Raw genomic sequence first — 19,220 nt, forward strand, 5'->3', positions numbered from 1 at the left:
TGACATCACCTCTCTGCTGCTTATCCCTCCCCGTGCTAGTGTAAAGCAGCAAAATACTTACCATGTAAACCTCCAAGGTCCTTTTCTCCATCAGTCAGATTTTTTTCTTGATGCTCTGTGAAGGTAAATAGAAAGGATGAGCTGTTGGGTTTTTTGGTCTGTGAATATAGGCTATCCAAGTGGTATTTTGAAGATTTAAGGGATGAAAGAGGAAGAGAAATGAGCTTCCTTGTGTCGTGTTTGTCGGCATGTCAGAAATTATTACAATAAACAACTCAGCAGACTGTCCCATCCATCTCTTTAATCTCTTGAAGGTGTTTCAGCTGAGAGAAGAATTGCTCTAAATCAGAAGAAAAGTAAAGCCTGAATATGTTTTTGGAATCCTAACCCAGTCTCCTTCTTTTTTTCAGGATTGGCCTGTATGTTGGGCAATTACTTTCTTTTGTAGTCCCAATAAGCACATCCCATTCCACACTGCGTTCGAGAGGACACTGCATTAAACTGCATTAAAGTCATGCCAAACTCTGTCTTTCCTGGTATAATATGACAAGAGGAAGGTTATCACAAACCCTTGGTGCCTTCCATAGGAAAGATTCACTTCCTGGTGCTTTAACTGGACCACTTTTTTAATGGTGTAATGGTCACAAGTATAAACTTAGGTAGAAGCAGTAAATTCTTATGAGCTAAATAACTGATTGTTAATTGTACTGGTACTCTTGTTAGAATAAACTAACAATGCTAGCTGTTCTAACTGTCTGCTCAGTACATACAAAGTTGTGTTTCAAAGGGTATCCATTTTACGTGCACTTAGAGCAGACATTATAGAATAAGTTTACAAGCCACCTTATAAAAACAGTATGTGTTTAATGCACTAAAGGAGTAATCTTCAGTAGATTTTTTTTAATGCCATAAAATACTTCAGTCTATTTTCTTAGTAGTAGGTTTTTTTCCAAAAAAGGAAAAATAAAGCCCAAATACTTTTGCTAAGCTTCTTTTGGCACCAGTGCAACATGCAATATATTACATTTAAACGTTGGACTTCAAGGATTTATTTTTTAATTTCTTATTGCTACCACTAGAAAGTGGCTTCATGCTGTGATCCTCTGGAGAGCTTTCATTTTTAAGATTCCAGCCAGTTTCTTTTTATGTTGTGTTATTTCATCTACATCTTCTTCAGTGCTTACTTTCACATGAAACTAAATGCAGTTGCCACTACATTCATTTTGCTGTATGAACAAATGTGGGGTGGTTTTTTGCTCAACTGTTAAAGCAAGGCTAAGGTTTCGTGATATAGCTCCATGCTGGACTAGCTTTGTGAATTTAGACAAATAATCTCAGCCTCCATGCCTGCACAGTTAATCCCAATCTTCTGACTGTAGTTTGTAAACTTCTGGGGGGCAAGAAATGTCTCTTCATGACTTACAGGGAGATGCCAAACACTGCAGTAATAGGAACTTTCAGGTAACGGGGCTTTTGCAGGGCAGTGGCAGCTACCAGGACTACACTGACAAGCTGAAATAGTATTTTAATGCTGTGTGTGGTGACTTCTGCAGCGTTAGAACTTAATACAGCTGTTTCCTCTGTCAATTACATTCATAAATTAAAAATAAAGATTGTACAACTGGTGAGACCTGTCCATTATTCTTGGTCCCAGGACAGTTCTCCAAAGGTGTAAAAATAGCTGGGAAGGATCTGTCATTCTTTCAGAGCAGAGGAAAGCCCAGTTCCTAGTAAATAGGATACCAATCTACTCAGGAGAAACAGATGACATTGGAACTTCTGTCCCGTTGTGTTTTCCCTTCCCTTCCCTCCCCACACTGGCAGTCATACCTCAGTTGAAAGCTCTCAACTCATAAGAAGCAAATAAGCAGTTCTTTGTTCTTCTGCTACCTACTGGTTATATTGCTTTTATTTATAAAAAGAAACGAATTGGAGGTTAAAAAAAAATGCAAATAGTAAAACATCATACATGCTAGGAGGTTTTCTTAATTCATTGCTTGGCAAAGGCTCCGTAGCTAACAGCATTACTTTTGCTTAGGGTTATTTGGCAGAAAATCCATCATTCTTTCTCCATTTATGAGTATTACATATTGACTTGCACTCTTTAGCAAGGGTCAGCAGGGCATAGTATACATACAGAATTCAAGTCCCATTTCAAAGGCTGAATTTTAATTTTAGTGGATGGTTTATTTTTAATATCATTTGAAAATTTAAGCTGTTTAATAGATTTTTTTTTGTTTGTTAGTTTTAATGGCTTTTTGATACTGAAATCTAATGTTCTTTTTATGGCCTACATGCATAAGAATTAGGTTTGCTCAGACATTTCCATCATGTCAGAATAGCCCTCTTTTTTTTTTTTTATTTATTTTCTGAGTTGTGAATCTGCAGACAGGAGTGATTTGTTTTCTATAAACCTTTTATAATTAAATTGTTAACAATGTACAAACATGGAAGAGGGAATGTGTGTGTGTGTATTTTGTGAAATGTTGACTTAGCCTTTAAGGCTTCAGAAAAGTCAATACAAATGTGAAACTTGATAAGGACATAAATGTGTATTTCCATTTTTGATTACGGCAATTATGGTTGGCAGAGTTTTAATTTAATCTACTACATGTTTAACAAAATTGTTTTTCTCTTTTACAGCGGTACTCCATACACACATGCACACCGAGTGTCCAGTTAATAAATATTTCAGGAAGAATTGTTGAAAGTTACATTGATTTTTGGAGTAGAAATTAGAAATGTTTTTCTAGTCCTGCGCTACCCTCTCTACCAGCCCAAATGAAATAACATCATGGTTTGGTGAAAAGGTTTGGGTATCTTTTCAGGTGGTCTCAGAAGAAAAATGCGCATCAGAGGACACCTAAGATTTTTATTTGCAGATGTTTTGTTTGCCTCATAAATTTTATGAAATAGTCTAACATAAAAGAGAAAAAGTATGATTTCTCAGAAAGTGTGCTGACTTCAAATTCTTGTGTTTTGTTGTTGTTTGTTGTGTTTTTTTTTTTTTTTTCTTGTTAATCTGCAAACAGCAAACCATATGTGCTATTCTATGCTGGAAATTTCTAAATAATTTTAACTGAATACAGTTATTTCTTTTTGAAAACAGAAGTTAGGTTTTGATACATATCTGATCTTATGACCTAGAAGGAAGAGCATTCAAAATGTTGAGAATACACGATGAGGGATACACATTTTTCTAACCATTTCCAAATATTTTAATTGGATTGCAAATAATACTAGGTTATATATGGCTAGTGTGATTTCTTAATGGGAAGAGTGTTGCTTTGGCAAAGAGCCAAAGTGCTTTTGAAGGTCAGATGTTGACAGTATCTGAAAGTGTTCAATGTCTGTTCTCTGATTTTATAAAATAATACATTAAAAGAGAAGATTAATACCCTAGATGGTATATCAGGGTCAGTCTGCTGCTCTGACCCTGTCGTTATGGATATTTTAGTTTTGCAGTTTTATATAAGTACTGTGTAACTAATTTGATTTGATTGAGAAAATAGATTAGATTCAAATGCTGGAAGAGAAAATGTGGGTCACAACTATTTTTAAGCTTTGGGTGGCCTATCTGTCTTTATATGCTGGGTTCTTTTTGTTGGTCCCTTTATACTTGATTTTCTGTGCTGACAGCTTTATTGAAGCTGACAAACTCAAACTCTTCAACTTTGCTTCCTGCAGTAATAAGTCCCATGCTTGAGATGCAAGATCTGAGTGGGAATGATGTGTCAGGGACAGAGCAGATGCTTTACATGCATGAGGATGCTGCGTCTATCTCCTGCATCTCAAACAGAGCTCCCAAGAGGCTGAATAACAGCTTCATAAATCATGGGTTGCAGGTTCAGCTTTTCCTGCAGTCAATTAGGAATTCAGCATACGGTGTGGGGCCCTTTGCTTGCACAAGCGGTGAAAAAGCACAAAAATGCGGGGGAGGGCCGAGCACAAAAGAGCAGCTGGGATGACAAGATGATGGGCAATTATGAAGAGGAACTGAAAAAATATGTATATTAATAAATTATAATCTTCGCTGGAGGAGGATCCACTAATAATGTACAAATATTTCAAAAATGGTAATGGGTAGATTGCAATGGGAATTCTGTTGCCTTGATTACATGAATTGTGGTTAAGTGGAGAAATTCACATTAAGCATTAAACAAATGACTTAGCCATGAGCTATTGAAAGGGTTTGGCTTGTAAACTCATAGAATTATGGTTTGGTTTGATTTTTATTCTGTGCTTTTTATTCTTAGTTAGGAAATCCATATAGGAAAGTCCTTCTCCATGTGGGATTTGCTGGTGTGTGACCTCAGGACTGTCACTCTCCTCAGTCTGTGATTCTTTCTGTAAGATAGATTGCATGTATATGCACACACGGTTCAATAGACACAGTTATTTTCCACAGTGATTTTAACCAGCTGAGCCCTTTTTCCTCATCCAAAAATTTTAGGAAAAATAGTAAATGCATATTAATGTTCAACACAGGCCATCAGTCTTACGCTTTGAGGAGAGATTCAAATGCTGCTCTTGCACAATTTGGTTTAAAAACCTTGGTGATTAAAACCAAAGTAATGCCTACCTGCAAGAGGTATAGGAGGGCTTACAGCTGAAAAGTTTCTGCAGTTTCCAGAATTGTTCCTGCTGCGTTTCACATGCATATGGCTATTTCATAATGTTTTTTGCAGCACAGTGGCCTTACGTCACTGGCTCTTTCCCCTCACCTGCTCTTTTTTGGCTTATGTCACATCTTCTCACCTCCAGGCATTTTTTCCTATCTCCTTAACAGTACTAACTGTATCTTGTGCTTTCTCTCTCTACAGAAAGTCATTCTGTGTTGATATCTTAAATTGTGTATGTGTTTGAAAAATGTATTGCACTCTTGATAGAATTTCTACCAACAAAGAGCTCTCCACCTAAGGTCTTGTGCAGTTATTTATAGCCCATGTTGCACTGGGCAATTTTTTTTCCACCAAGACAAACTGCTAGTGCAGTGGCATGCTGTTCTTCCTGCAGATACATAACAGGAGATGCCCTTTTCCATGAATTTCTAAGCCACGGCTCAGTAGTTTTGTCAACAACAGTGCTGGTGGTATCACCTTCCAGGCCAGTCACGAAGGGAAGAAATTGTCTTCTAGCAGAGATTAAGTGGAATAAAATAAAACCAGAACCTTCTGCTCCTAGAAGGAGGATTCAGTATATGCCTATGCTGAAAAGACAGCACCTAAATCATGGGAAAAATCATTATCATAAGAAGCAGGCACTGCTGGGATGTTAGGAGGGCAGAGCAGGGAGTACCTCTCACGATGTGTGCCTTCGTGAGGAGTCTGGGGGACTGGAGGAGTTAGCCTGAGGCAAATAGTTGCATGCATTATAGGGTAGGTTTACACCAAAATGATGGATGACTCCCTGCCTGGCATGCCTCGGGTGGTTGTGCCACATGACAGCAGCATTGATCATTCTGCTTCGGCCGCGCTCTTTGTTGTGTGGCTGCCGTGGCCTCGACCGACACTGCTCTGCGCCATCCCTGTGCAGGCACTTTTGTTTTAGGATCAGGATAAGGAAGAGTGCACATGACTGACTGGCGAGGGGATTTCCTGGCCTCGCCACTGCTAGGAGACACAGGAGCACCGGCACCTCACGTGGCAGTGGTTAGCTAAATGGGTTTGGTCTCTGAGGGTGCCTTGTGTGGCTGCAAAATGTGATGTATTCAGTGTTGGCTGTCTTTATTGTCACTCATCACCTGATCGTGTTTCTGTTGCTGTTTAGAAAGCACATCATCTTCCAAGGCACATGCTGAGGCGCTGTGCTATCTGGAGAATAAGCTCCTTTTCTTCCCCTCTCTCCTGTTTTATGAATTGGTGTAACGTTAGTGCTAGGACAGGTGTTAATTCACAGACCTTTGAAACGGGTAGAACATTTCCAGGAGAGATCTTGAGGCTCTCTACTTCTTGAAGTCAGCGTTTTCCAGATGCTTATAACGTGACTTCTCGATGCCTGTTCCAAGTGCCTTTTCCGTAGCTCTTCCTGGGGGAGTGGGCTGAGCCAAAATCTGAGAGCTCAACAGAGAGCAGCCTCACTTTGATGAAAGATGTGCTTGGGGCTGGAGTTTCAGCCGACTGAATCCTTTAAAAGGGAGAGTAAATGAACGTCTGGTGGTGGGATACACACAGAGGAACGTGGTCTAGGTGCGATGAAATTTACCATAAGCACTCTGGATAATACTGTGGATGCTGTAAGTTAATACACTCCTTATAGTTTGGGAATTGTAAAAGAACGTCCTTAAATGAAGATCAATCAGTGCTGCTGTTAATTATTCCTTCCATGCAATGCCAAATAAAAAAAAGTGGTGAGGTTTTAATTTTGTAATTACCAGAAGGCTAATAAGTCTTTGCCAAAGGCTGTGATGATCTCTTAAGTATGAGATAATGTAATTGCCTTATTCCTGTGCCATTAATTGTACTCCATTTTAAAAACGTGGTCATCTGTCTTATGAGCAAAAGGATAGCCTGTTACCTCAAACGAAACGTGCTACGAATGGTAAAAGGCTGCAATTTAAAAATCAGTCCTTTTGTTTGATATTTTTTTCTGGGTAATGTAACTTTCAAGACCATTATAAATGAAGGAGGTTAGAAAAGAACTATTTAAATTTGGCTAATGTATTCAGCTGTGCGTTACATAGCCCTTGTGTGGGACCCAACGCTTAGCCTGTGAGTAATGGGTCCTTACCTGACTATGGGACCCAGGAGGTAAGAACAAGCGGGTGTAAAAGCCACCAGACTTAGCAGAGGGATGCAGAGAAACACATAGTCCATGAAGCCACATGCAGCTCTCTATATTTCTATTAGAATTGTTTGTAGATTATAAGACATCTTCACTTTTTTTTTTTTATATCAGTATTTCTAGTAATAAATCTAAATAATGAGCTCATTACTAGTGAGCTGTGAGAAGACATCAAATTTTAAATTCAAGATGTTAGAGTATGGTTTGACAAGGTGACTAGTAATGAATTAACATCTTGGTACTGTTGAAATGGGGCTTTTTCTTCCTTCTTTCCTCTGCTTCTGCTGCTTGTTTGACACAGACACTTGTCTGGTCTCACAAGAGCTGATTTAAGTCTAACTCAGTGGAAAAAAAATATTCTGTTTTTCTGTTTGTTTGGTTTGTTGTTTTTTTGGTTAGCAAATTACAACAGTTCCAACTAGATGCATACCAAAAGCCTGTGGGAAGTCTGGGCAGTGGGGAGGGAGGGATGGAGCAGGGGAGAAGGGAGGTAGAATTAAGAGAGAGCAGCAATGCCCCCTTTCAGCAAGGCAGGGCACACATTTGGTTCAGCCATAGTGTCAAACCATGCCCTAAATTGGTGTTTTGTGGGCAGCAATCATTGCAATTGCACTTCTGTGTATTTTCAAGAGAGGGAGGAGGCAAGCAGAGCTGGAAAGATGCACAGAGCATGCTTTCTGTCACACAGTGCCATTCCTGCCAGCTCCTGGGTTGTTCAGTTTGATTTTATGCTCCCTGAATTTAAAATCCAATATACACAGCATACGTATATAAGCAAATCACTCAGAGGTCTTACACTCTTAACTGCAAGAGAATCAAGATTTAAAAATTATCGTCTTCAATCTGGACTGTAGAAAATAAAGTGAACTTTTTGCTTGTCTTCTGTCTATTGTCTGGGAATAACCTGTAGAAGTCATTGTGCAGATTTGCTTATTTAATGTATAGGATAATCTCAGAAAATACTGGCTGTTAACAGCAATTGTTTAATTTTAAAGCGACTAATTGGAAGAGGTTAGTCTATAACCTTGAGTTTCTCATTAAATGCTTTCTTGCATTTAAATGGGAAAATCCATTTATTTTTTTGGGTTTAAAAAAAAAAAATGTTTCTGTGGAAAAGCTTGAAATAGCTTGTTAGGGGGTCTGAAGGGAATTGGCACTTAGCTGAAGGATACTCCTGGAGCCAAGCACCCCTGTGCAGCGTTTGCTCTCAGGAGGGAGCGACACAAGACTCATGGCCATGTGAAAAGTCTGTCCTTCGGAGGAAGGCAATGTGAATCAAATTGCTCCTGTCGTGAGGTAGGATGGCAGTGTACTTGAATATGAATATTTTCTTCAGCTTGATGCATTTTCTTTATGTGGAGAAGTTGAAAATTTACATATTTTTTTATTCCAAATAAATTTTTATCAGCAGAGGTCTTGGTTGCTGGAGCACTGAGTATTGCAGCTTGGAAGTAAGTGTGGAGGCAGGAGCTGGGCATTTCTAACATCTCTCACTGGAGGTGCTTCTGCAGGTGGGTCTGTGTACCTTTGCAGTGATGTCTACACAGAATCTCCAGTGAATAGTAATCTAATATCGAATGTGACTTCAGTATCATTTTATTTGTTTTCTGAGAACAGAATGTCTTTTGCTCAGGTCTTCTTCCTGGAGAAAACCCACTAGTGATGGTTTTCACCTAAGATGCCAAATCTTCCATATCTGCTGGTTCAGTCTAAGATCTGAATTGGCGATCACTCGAGACATCTTCAGTGCCCTTACCTCTGCAGAGCACATGCTGCTCTGGCATCTTTCTTTAGCACAGGATAAAAAGTACCTGTTCCTTTCAGTGATCCTGTGTTCTGCCAAACTAATGGCAGATATTTTTCCTATTCCCTTCTCTCCCAAAACTGAGACAGAGTGAGACAACAGCATATAAACTCTCAGAGACAATTGAAGCTATTTTCTTCATGGTGTGAAAAATGCTCATTCTTAATATACTTGCATGTAGTTTTCTACTGTGCTGGACTTTGTGTCCAGCTGTTGTTGCATGCTATCTGACAATGCATCAGAAGAAAAATGAACAGGAAAACTCCATCTCCTGCTGGGGAGGGGGAGAAAAAAGAGGAAAAAGGAGGGGAAAAAAAATAAAAATCTGTTCCATTCCAAAATCAGTCATAATACTGGAAGTTCACATCAGATGAATTGCCAGTCAGTATGGACAAACATCTGGCTTATTTTTGTTAGTATAGCTAGGGATGAATATGATATCCTGTTCACTGATCATCCTAGTTTATCTTGGCGGTTGTGCACCTTGATATTTTTCACTTAAACAAGAACATATCAGTACTCTACAGCTAGCCTGCCTTGAGATCCAGGTTCACAGTTCATGTGCTTCTGTGACTTTGAACTCTTCTTTTCCTGAGTTTACCAGCAGACAGCTGCACCAGAACAGATATGTTTACATGTGGGGAGTAAATGGCAGCTCGCAGCTCAGAGTTTCCATTTCCTTTTACATTGTTCAGGAATCCAAGCTCACAATTCTTGTCCCAAAGCTTCACCTCGTGTGCATGCATCTGACTTGGCCTGTTGTGGTGCAAGCGTTTTGTTTTGACATTGATTTGTTGATAGAAAGTGCTGACTAGGGAGAAGCTACTTACAGTAGGAATTAGCCTCAGTGTACATGAAATTACATTGTTAGTGAAATGTCTTCTTTTTAAAAAAACACTTTCTGTAAGGGGTTTAAGCAGTATGTAAATGTGAGCCTAATGTGGAACTACTTTATGCAGTTGTAGCATGATAGATGCATTTTTAGGTGGAGAAAAAATTACATTTTGTATTAAGCATGACTGTGAAATCTGATTAGCGGCTTAAGCCATGACACTGACTATGTAAGCTGTTGTCATGCATAGGTGATAAAATATTCCCAGATGTGCTTGGCAAGGCATAATTCCATCAAAAGGCTATGGTAATTACAAACAAGAAACAAAACCATTGGAGTGATTTGTTCATTTGCCTGAACCCTAAAGAGGAATTAGAGACTTCAGCAAGTGGTATCAATTGCTCAGAGGGGAAATCCTTGCTCTGACTTTATACAGCCTGACAGGCTTCCTATCATCTCTCTTGATTAATTTCACATTTATAAGCTTTCATTCCTCCTCTCCCCCTTTTGTTTTCAACCTAATTTGGATGTTGCAGGTTTGTGCTCTGAAAGAAAGTTACAGGTTATTGGTTATTTTGGTAGTCAAACTCAGTCAAGTAGATATTGTGTAAATGACCTGTAGAAAGCCCTGTAGCAATTGTGTGTTGTGTTTTGCCTACTGTTACTTTGAAATAAGATCCCCTAAGTTTCCCTGGTGTGTGAGAATAAGCTTAGTTTTTGGTCACCCTCACATGGGTCTTCTGTGAGAAGTTGAATTGACTGGAGTATTTTGATTGAATTAATTTCTGATATGTGTGTCATTAATTGCTAGATTTGACCTGTGGGCCATTATGAAAAGTAATGTACTGGTAGTGCACTGCTGATACATGTAATTTTAACTTGTAATTTATGTTCTAATGACTCTGTCATTCGTATGATACTTGACTATACATTTGAAGCATAAAATCACACAGAATATTTGTAGAATTAGGAAGTTCTGATTGAATATGAGAGGGCATTTCTTTACTGTGAGGATGACAGAGCATTGGCACATGCTGCTGAGAGAGCCTGTGGAGTCTCCTGCTCTGGAGATATTCAAACCCCACCTGGATGCCATCCTGTGTAACATGTTCTGGGTGACCCTGCTCGGCAGGGGGCTTGGACCAGATGATCTTCAGAGGTCCCTTCCCACCTCAGCCGTTACCTCAGCTGTTCTGTGATTCTGTAATTAGGTTTTGCACTTTATATGACCATGTAATGAGACAGTCTGGAGAGCTGTATGGCCTGAAAATTATGCTCAGAAAATAATCTTTTAGTACCTGTCTAGATCATTTCCAGTCTTAGAAGTGCAAGGAGGAGATTTGGAGCAGAAGGCTAAACCTGGGGCCATAACAGCCCTGAGCCACCTTGGATATGTTGCCTTCAGATTGCACTCTGAGGCTAGCAGTGAAGGGCAAATACGTAAGCTTGCTGAAGGTAAGTCATTTACCTCTTTACTTTCATCACAACCACTGTGCTTGTGGCCAAGAAATCAAAGCAAGCAGTTAACATCATGCTGGCATCCTACTGTCTATTACAAGCCTCTCGCCTGATTGCAGGGAGCAGAGATTCAGGGGGACCACAGGGGTCAGAGTAGTGGGGTGCTGATGTTGGGAAGCTGGAGTGTATTGCCGGGGACATGAGGGGGTCTACAAATGGACAATTCAGCCACTGCTGTTGCTGAGATAACCACGCTCTTAGTTCAGAGTGCCTTTCCTAGTCTAAAACTAAGAGAAATGCATGGAAGAGAGTGTTGTTCTTAAAGTCAGTTAAAAAATAAAAAGAGACTGTTTAATCATGGAGTAGTAGTTGCATCATAAACTTCCCTGCCTTCAGCTGAGGTGCAGCTGACCACATCCATGCTTAGGTAGACGTTTGTTCCTGAAATCTTCATCGGTTCGCTCATAAGCTGTAATTACCTTCTGTTGACAAATCATATACGAGAAACGATAACCGAAATAGAACAACATGTATTACTTTGCATTCCTGTTCTTTCATTTAAAGTGATTAGCTGTTTTATCTCATAATCTCTGAATGTCGACTAGCTTGAAACTTCCCATTCATGGCCTGTATTTGTTTTTCTTTGGCACTTTAATTTGGAAGCAGGAAACAATCTGAAAGTAATTATATTAAGTGTTTCAGCACAAAGATTTTAAAATATAATAGCTTGGCATATTACTCCATCTTCTCTCTATTCCTCAGAGGAAATAAAATGGACTTAGCGACTTTCATTCAGGCAGCTTTTGTACTGCATCCTGTTTCCTTCCTCACATCTGAGAAAGCACCGATATTCCTCTCCAATCTGAGTAAACCTGATCTCTGTGTTGTAGTGGTCACTGAACACATGTATTTTGTTCACTTTTCTGCTGTTGATATAGGGTTTGGGCTGTTCACATGCATTGAGTTTAGGCAAGCCTGCATTTTGCCCTCCATATCAAAGGAAAGCATTGCAGGGAATAGATGAATATTCATAGCTAAACAGATAAGTGTCTGGGTGTTTGCCCTGGCTTTTTAGGCTGGTGAAGGGAGTCTAGCACCTCCCCAGAGACCTGAAGTGCTATGTGTGCTGTTCCTGCACTTGTTGGAGGGCTCAAATCTCTGCTTTTTGCTCGCTGAAAGGTAGCGAAAGGGGGATCCAAAGTCGAAGGAAAATTGACCCTTGGAAAAGCTTGGCATGAAAAGGATTAAGTCCCTGGAAACTTTGTTTGGAAACGTTAGGAGACTGCTATGTATATATGCTAGCAACCTTTGTAAGAGAAAAATTATTTTCCCACCCTCTCAAGTACTTGGTAGTTTATCTGTTGTTTATATTAAAGATTGATCGTGCTTATGTATTCCTGACAGAGTTCTCATTAATAACCCTGAGCCACGTAAGAGGCTGGAGGAGAAGAATGGGGGTTACTGGAAAGTAGACGTGATCACTGGCTCTGCTTTTAATATGACATGTCCTGACTTTAGCTTTGTTCCTGTGAATCATTGTGTTTGTGTAACACCCCCCCCCCCCTTTTTTTTTCTTGTAGTTGCTTCCATATTTGATATGTTTTTTTTTCTCAGGAATATTAAAAAAAAGATAACATACTTATTACAGCGATGTTGGGGAATGTTAATGATGACGCTTGTCAAGTTACTATCTCAAGAGGTTTCTGCTCCCTGCCATGCCCACCGCCCTGTTTTCTGGCTCTTGCTTCCTCCCCCAGCCCCAGCAGCCATTTCCTCCCTCAGAGCAAGCCGTGCAGGCGATTGTTTCAGCCTGTGCCAAGTGAAAGGGGTGGAAGAGGGCCAGGGGAGTGAGGACAAATGCACGAAGGCTGAGACTTCCTAAAGTGCATCAGCTGCCAACTGAGAGGGACTTTCTCCCACGGAAGCAAGAGCTGATCTGGAAGCTGCTCCTCATCCTCCTTGACCCCACTGAAGGTTTCCAGCCCCCAAGTGTTCAGGCAGCTCCTTGTGATCACCTTCAAAGCTTGAGAGTCAAAACTGCTGGCTAGGGGGGGAGACTGAAAAGGAATTTGCTAGGTTTTGCAAGCTGCTTGGGATTATGGGGGCATGTTACCAGCCCTGCTTGGAATCAGGTCCAGAAGCCTCTAGAGAGGGCTATTTTACCACCCTGGTTTGTCTGCCAGGAAGTTCCTTCCCATCTTCCAGAGCCATGCTTTGATCCCATCTTTCAGGGTGTTCTGGTGGAAAATAGTTACGTGGGCAAATTTTCAGCCAATAGTTTTAATCCCTTGAATTTCTGAATTGCAATGTGCTTATGTTTGCCGAATAAGAAATCCTTTGGATCTTAAAAGAGGCACTTGAAGTAACTGATATTTGACAAACCGGAGCAAATTATCTCCAAAGAGATTGTCATTTAATACAGAATATCTTCTCTTTTATCTGTACTTCTACGAGAAATACTTCACCTGGTATATCTTAATTCTGCACAGATTTTTTTTTTTCCTTTGTCATACTACATTAACATCTCACAGCTCTTCTGTGCAAAATCCTGGTGAAGATTTCACTTTTCAGTAGCATCTTCGAGACTGAGATGTGACTGTAGATGCTGGCTTGTGTTTATAATTAAACATCTGCTCCATAAAAGCAAGAGATGACCAAAAGTTCTGCAGACCTAGGGGAATTTAGATATGATAGCTGTGAAGAAAGCATATCTTCAGTGCAATCAAGGGAGAAGGAATAACATAGGGAAGTCTTATATCTGTAAGAATTTTCAAACATTTTAAATCAATCTAATTATACAGAAATATCTATTTTGGAGGACTAGATGTTTGTAAAAGACTTTGATTCCAACTCATTTGGATTGCTTGTTTTTTTTTCCCCATATGACTACTTTTGATGACATATTGTACATATCAAGAATAAGAGAATTTATTTCTGGGTTGGGAATAGTTTTTTAATCAGACTCAGTAATGTAAATAGCCCTCTATTTGAAAGTTCATTCAAAACTGAGTACTGGTGTATATTTAAAAGCACTGTATGGTAAAGTAGAAGTATCCCCCAGTGTTTAACTGAAAGCATGTTTTATGTGTGGTTTTGTTTTGTTTTGTTTTTTAATGTTTAACAGTGACTGAAGCTGGCTTTGGTGCTGACATCGGGATGGAGAAATTCTTCAACATCAAATGCAGAGCCTCTGGCTTGGTTCCCAGTGTGGTCGTACTTGTTGCTACAGTGAGGGCTTTGAAGATGCATGGAGGTGGGCCAAATGTAAGTTTTTGCACCTTCCTTGGAAAATAAAATTGTCGCTAAAGTTTGAAATAAGTAAAATATCTTGGTTTAAGAAACAATGGGGATAGCTTTTGGAGCAATATTTAGATACCATCTCTGACTTACCTCATCATATAGTTGTTAGCTCCAAAGGCAACGCAGAAATGCAAAGGCACAAATGAAAGAAGATGGATGAAAGAGCTCTGAAGAAGCACTAAATCTTGTGAAGGAGGGAAGTTTGTTTGTGTGGAGGAAAGGAAAAAAAAAAAGCTATAAAATGGATATGTTTTCTTTTCCCTGCATTTTGAAATAGCATATCTGAGTGCACTGAAGTAGTCACAAGCTGGGAAAGTTGGCAGCTGAGGAGGACAGAGAAGAAAGTTCAGGCTGCAGTATGTGAGCGGAACTAGGGAACATTGTTTATGAAAGTTTTGAGATTTCTTTCACTGCAATAATGGGAACTCCTTCTGTCCTTTTAGTCTGCTCAGGTTAATTCCCTCAGGGATGCAAAGGTAATTGGTACAAGTGTGCAAGTGTTTTCTCAGTGTACCAGAAGTGTATCACTTTTTGCTATTTAAGCCAAGAAGACACTTGTATAGATAACTGATTCTAGAAGTACTCCCCAGTCATACAAGCAGACTGGACTCTGCTAGCCGAGCAGACAGACGCTAAGCTCCTAAAAACACTTTTTTGCCCGATGGTATGCAAGAGAGTGATGCTGCCAGGGAAACAGTCTTACTGGATGAAAATACCAGAGCTGTTGCCGCAGCCACAAAATTTTGGACTGCGTGGTCTTCTTTACAGCAAATCATCTCATAGAGCTGAGCTTTTTCCTTTTCCAGTCTTTCAGGTTGGCATAATTATATAACTTTGTATCATTTTAGTCCACTTTAATGCAAGTTTTCTTTATTTTTAATAACATTCTTTCTTGCATGTCAGGCTGGTATACTTTTATCATTCAATCTAGTAAATATACCACTTGAATACGTCCTCGTAGCAGTCTCTATTTCTGTCTGAGTTGTGTCTTTAGCAAGTATAGAGCTTTCATTTGGTCATGTAATACATCATAGAGCTACGCTGAATGCCAGATACTTTTACTGGGAGCTAGCTGTAAAATGGACCAGGACCAGTGCCTAGGAGAAAAGTGACCACGTCCAGTACCTGAGATTGATATATTTGGTCCTGGGAGGCTCAGAATAGTACACCAGTCATACTCTGCCATACCTGTTTTCTTTCCAGCAAAGGAAGTTACTTGCATGAAATTCCTTGCCATGGGCAATAATTACAGAGCACCCAAAGATGATATTTGTCTTCTGTTTATCTGTGTCAGAGCTGTTCCTTCAGCCAACTGTTGGAGGTTCCTTTCCACTGTCTTTGCACTGCTGGTGCATCATTAAACATGTAGAACAGGGTCCAATTACATTCTCTAATAAATCTTTTACAACTAGTTGCTGAGTAACTACTTGTGTCTTGCTGCTCAGATACAGTGGGAAGTGTTGCTACTCTCCTTGTATCGGTGTAACTTGCAATAAAATAGAGGCTGCAATCACCCTATGATTTTTTTTGTGCCATATTTGTACTGCCAGGCAGTATAGAAAACAAGCAAAAGTGCACTTCTGACTACTTAGGATCATGACAAGTGTTAAATCTGTGGTGACTTTATTATTCCAGGTAACTGCTGGTGCACCCCTGAAGAAGGAATACACAGAAGAGGTAAGAGGAACTACTACAAAACTTTAGGAGGAGTTTTTGTTTAAAAACCACTTGGTGGTTATCCCTCCTGTGTGTGCTATGTGTGTCACTGCATGGTAGATTGTACTGAGGAACTGAACCAGCTGAAAAATAACTTTTCAGTAAACTTTCAAGGATCAGTAAGTTTTCAGACTGATCAGCTCTTCATTCAAGTCCATCATATAGCCTCTCAAGCATTTCTGGCATTCATGGCAGCACAAGGGCAGAGTGGTGCAGGGGTCAAAGACACTCCCTGCAATTCATGACAGCTTAACCTGTTCATTAAACAGCAGGCTTAATCTGGAATTGGATGTCATTCTTCAAACAAAAGTACATTCTTCAAGTTCGTTTTCTTTGTCTCTTTGCTGTCCTCTGATATTTTGAGAGTTTTACAATCAGATTACCTTTAGGTTGAACACAAATTCAAACAGCCACTTTAAGACTTTTGATTATATCAGGCTAAGGATATGTGTGTTATTGCAATTAAGACAAGCCCTACAAAGTCTGAGGTAATAGAGTAAATAAGGAAATCTACTAATGTGCTTTTATCTGGGACACATGCATAGATTAGAATATGTATCTAACGTCATCAATTAAATAGCACATTTCAGAAACTCAGAGGTAGTAAATTTTCCAAACTGTGTGTTTACTGATGAATATATAGGTGCACATATCTGACTTAAGTAGTGGATGTATGTGTTGTGTTATATCCTCTATATTTTGAAGTCTCCCAAGTGTGTAAGTCTTATAAACTACATCTCTGTGGATCTAATCCTTCTGAAGTCAGTGGGATGTGTGAGTACCTTAGCAGGATTTCCATTATTGACGTGTTTCTGTGGCATTGCACAAAGGGCTGTGATCCAAGTCCATTCTTCCTGCATTTGAATATGGAAGAGATTTAAGGTGTCTCCTCTGCCCATAGATTGATTTGTCCTCTGAGAACAAGAGGACATGAGCACAAGGTGACCAGAGTAGCTGAGGAGAAAAATGATCTGCCATCTACCCCAGTTTTGGGGCAACGTGTCTGTTGCATTACTATGTGAAGCTATCTCCTTCAAGGAAGCCACTGATCAGAGTAGGAGGGAAAGGGGAACAGGCAACAAGGCTGCCAGTGTTTTGTGTGAACCTGCCCACAGACCCTTTTTTGAATCCTTTATATTGCCAATCATCAGCTGCAGTGTCTTCTCATGTCCTAGAAAAGAGCAAAGCATTCATGTACAAATTTTGGACACTGCGTAAACACTTAAATATGTCTGTTGCTTATTAATTTAACTAAGAATTAATAACTACCAAAATATTTTGTCTGGAAACATTTTACTTGCCCGCAACTGTCATAATCAGCACTGTTTATGTTCAGTTTAATTTATGGAAAATCCCATTAAAACATTCCATTTGGCAGGAGCAGGCTTGATGTATTTGACCATTTCCATTAATTTTTATTTAATTGTGTAGAACCTCCAGCTGGTAGCTGATGGCTGCTGTAATCTACAGAAACAGATTCAAATTACTCAGCTCTTTGGAGTTCCTGTTGTGGTTGCTCTAAATGTCTTCAAGTAAGTCTGTTCATTTGTTACTTTTGTGAGTAAATTCACAGATCAAATTTCACGCTTTTTCTTGATTTATAAATTAAATAGTTTGGGCATGAAGAAGAGGTGTTGAAGAACTTTATTTTTTTTCTCCTTCCTCCTTTTTCTCCTTCTCTTCCTTCCTCCTGAATATCCTTTAAATCCTTGCTTGTTCTTAAGCTTTTAAAGCAACAAAAAGTATATAATGTTATGGAAATATTAATGTCCATGTTAATTAGTTATAACAATTACTAAAGGCGTCCTGGAAATGTAAGTATACATGCTGCATATAAAAGTGCTATGCATATGTCAACTTTATATAAAAACTACTGATGTAGAGTAAGGCTAAATGTATAAGATTATAAAATAGAACTAATTATTAAACAAACCAGAACTGTTTGGTTGGCAGAACTGACTCTCCTGCTGAGGTTGATCTGGTGTGTGAGATTGCAAAGCGGTCTGGAGCTTTTGATGCTGTACCCTGCAATCACTGGTCGGATGGTGGTAGAGGAGCAGTAAAACTAGCTCAAGCTGTGGAAAAGGCAGCCAATCAGAAAAACAGTTTCAAATACCTCTACAGCTTGGAGGTAAGATTTTTTTTTTTCTTTTATGAATGCTTGCTACATCAGTTTTGGATTTAAAATGAGAATGTTGCAACAAAGCTATCTAGCATACTTGGAAAGGGACTTTGCTTAAAATCATAAAAGCTGGTGAGAGCAAGCAATCTTTGTCGCAGGATACTTACTAGTAGCGTTTATTCCTTAGTGCATTGAACGTTTTTGATAAGTTCATGTTTAGCATAAAAATATATCTGTAGGTATCATCTATAAACTGTTGTAGGAGACTTCACAAAGATACAAGTCATGAAGCTTTTCCTGACAGTCATGTAAAACGAAATACAGTTACTGTCTCACCGTAGTTATTGCAGTAGGTCTCACGTAAGTATTGCACTGATTTGTGGCTCCATGAAACATTCACTCATTGCAAGAGGAAGGTGTTAGAGATAGCATGTATGCACTGCACATCTGTCCAGGCACCATTTAACATAGAGAGAAAGCTCTGTCTTTACCAGCACCCAGCTGCATGCCCACAGCACGGGTGGCCTGATCCTGCGCCTCCTCTCCTACTGATCAGGATTGGAGTCTGCTACTGCAATATGGCCCCACAACACACGGGTTGCTCCTGTTATGGGCCTTGGGCCCTTAGCCTGTCCAGCATCCCCCGCCCCCCTGTCCTGCTCCAGCCACTGGCAGAAGCACCAGGAGCCCCGAAGTCATGGCTCATCCAGCTGCTGGCACGCAGACCTCTGCTCCTGCCCCGTGGTGTTCACACCTGCACATGCAGAGAGCACGGCCATGCAGGAGGCAGTCAGGAATCAAATTTACACAGGGTAGGGAACCGACTGTGCTGATCAAGCACAGGGCTCAGTGACAAGCTGCTGTTGACCTTTACATTCAACCAACCATTTCTTCCCCTCTATTTTCTACAGCTCTTCTTCTCCAGTCAGCCTTGATTATTTCCTTTCCCCTTCAAAAATCTCCCATTTGTTTAAAAAAAAAAAAAAAAAGAAAAGAAAAGAAAAAAGGTTTTACATGGTCCCAACTGCTCTTGCTGCATCCCATAATGAGTTCTGTACTTGTCACCTCTTTAGTTTGCAAAGTTTTCTGAGGAAAGTGTCTTCCTGTTGACTCATCTTGGTGGATTTGTCTCTAGGGACAATGGTCTCATCCTACTGCTTGGATGGTCTTAGGAAACAACTGATTCAGTGTGTTGTAATTACCAC

General features: G+C 39.8%; 1 protein-coding gene across 2 annotated transcripts in view; it reads left to right on the forward strand.

The window, feature by feature from the left end:
• The window catches only part of MTHFD1L (methylenetetrahydrofolate dehydrogenase (NADP+ dependent) 1 like), a 149,141-nt gene that overhangs the window by 69,316 nt on the left and 60,605 nt on the right, over positions 1 to 19,220 (forward strand). The window contains exons 1-5 of one of the 2 annotated variants that reach the window (XM_082757823.1): positions 13,386 to 13,637; positions 14,002 to 14,141; positions 15,813 to 15,854; positions 17,325 to 17,425; positions 17,847 to 18,024. In XM_082757823.1, coding sequence (XP_082613949.1) covers positions 13,565 to 13,637; positions 14,002 to 14,141; positions 15,813 to 15,854; positions 17,325 to 17,425; positions 17,847 to 18,024 — 534 coding nt within the window. In that variant the 5' untranslated portion in view covers positions 13,386 to 13,564. Of the gene's footprint in view, positions 1 to 13,385; positions 13,638 to 14,001; positions 14,142 to 15,812; positions 15,855 to 17,324; positions 17,426 to 17,846; positions 18,025 to 19,220 lie in introns of those variants that run through there. The other variant, XM_082757822.1, reaches the window with a different exon arrangement.

This window comes from Aythya marila (genome assembly GCF_965140915.1).
Source record: "Aythya marila genome assembly, chromosome: 3".
In the NCBI taxonomy this organism is placed as follows: Eukaryota; Metazoa; Chordata; class Aves; order Anseriformes; family Anatidae; genus Aythya; species Aythya marila.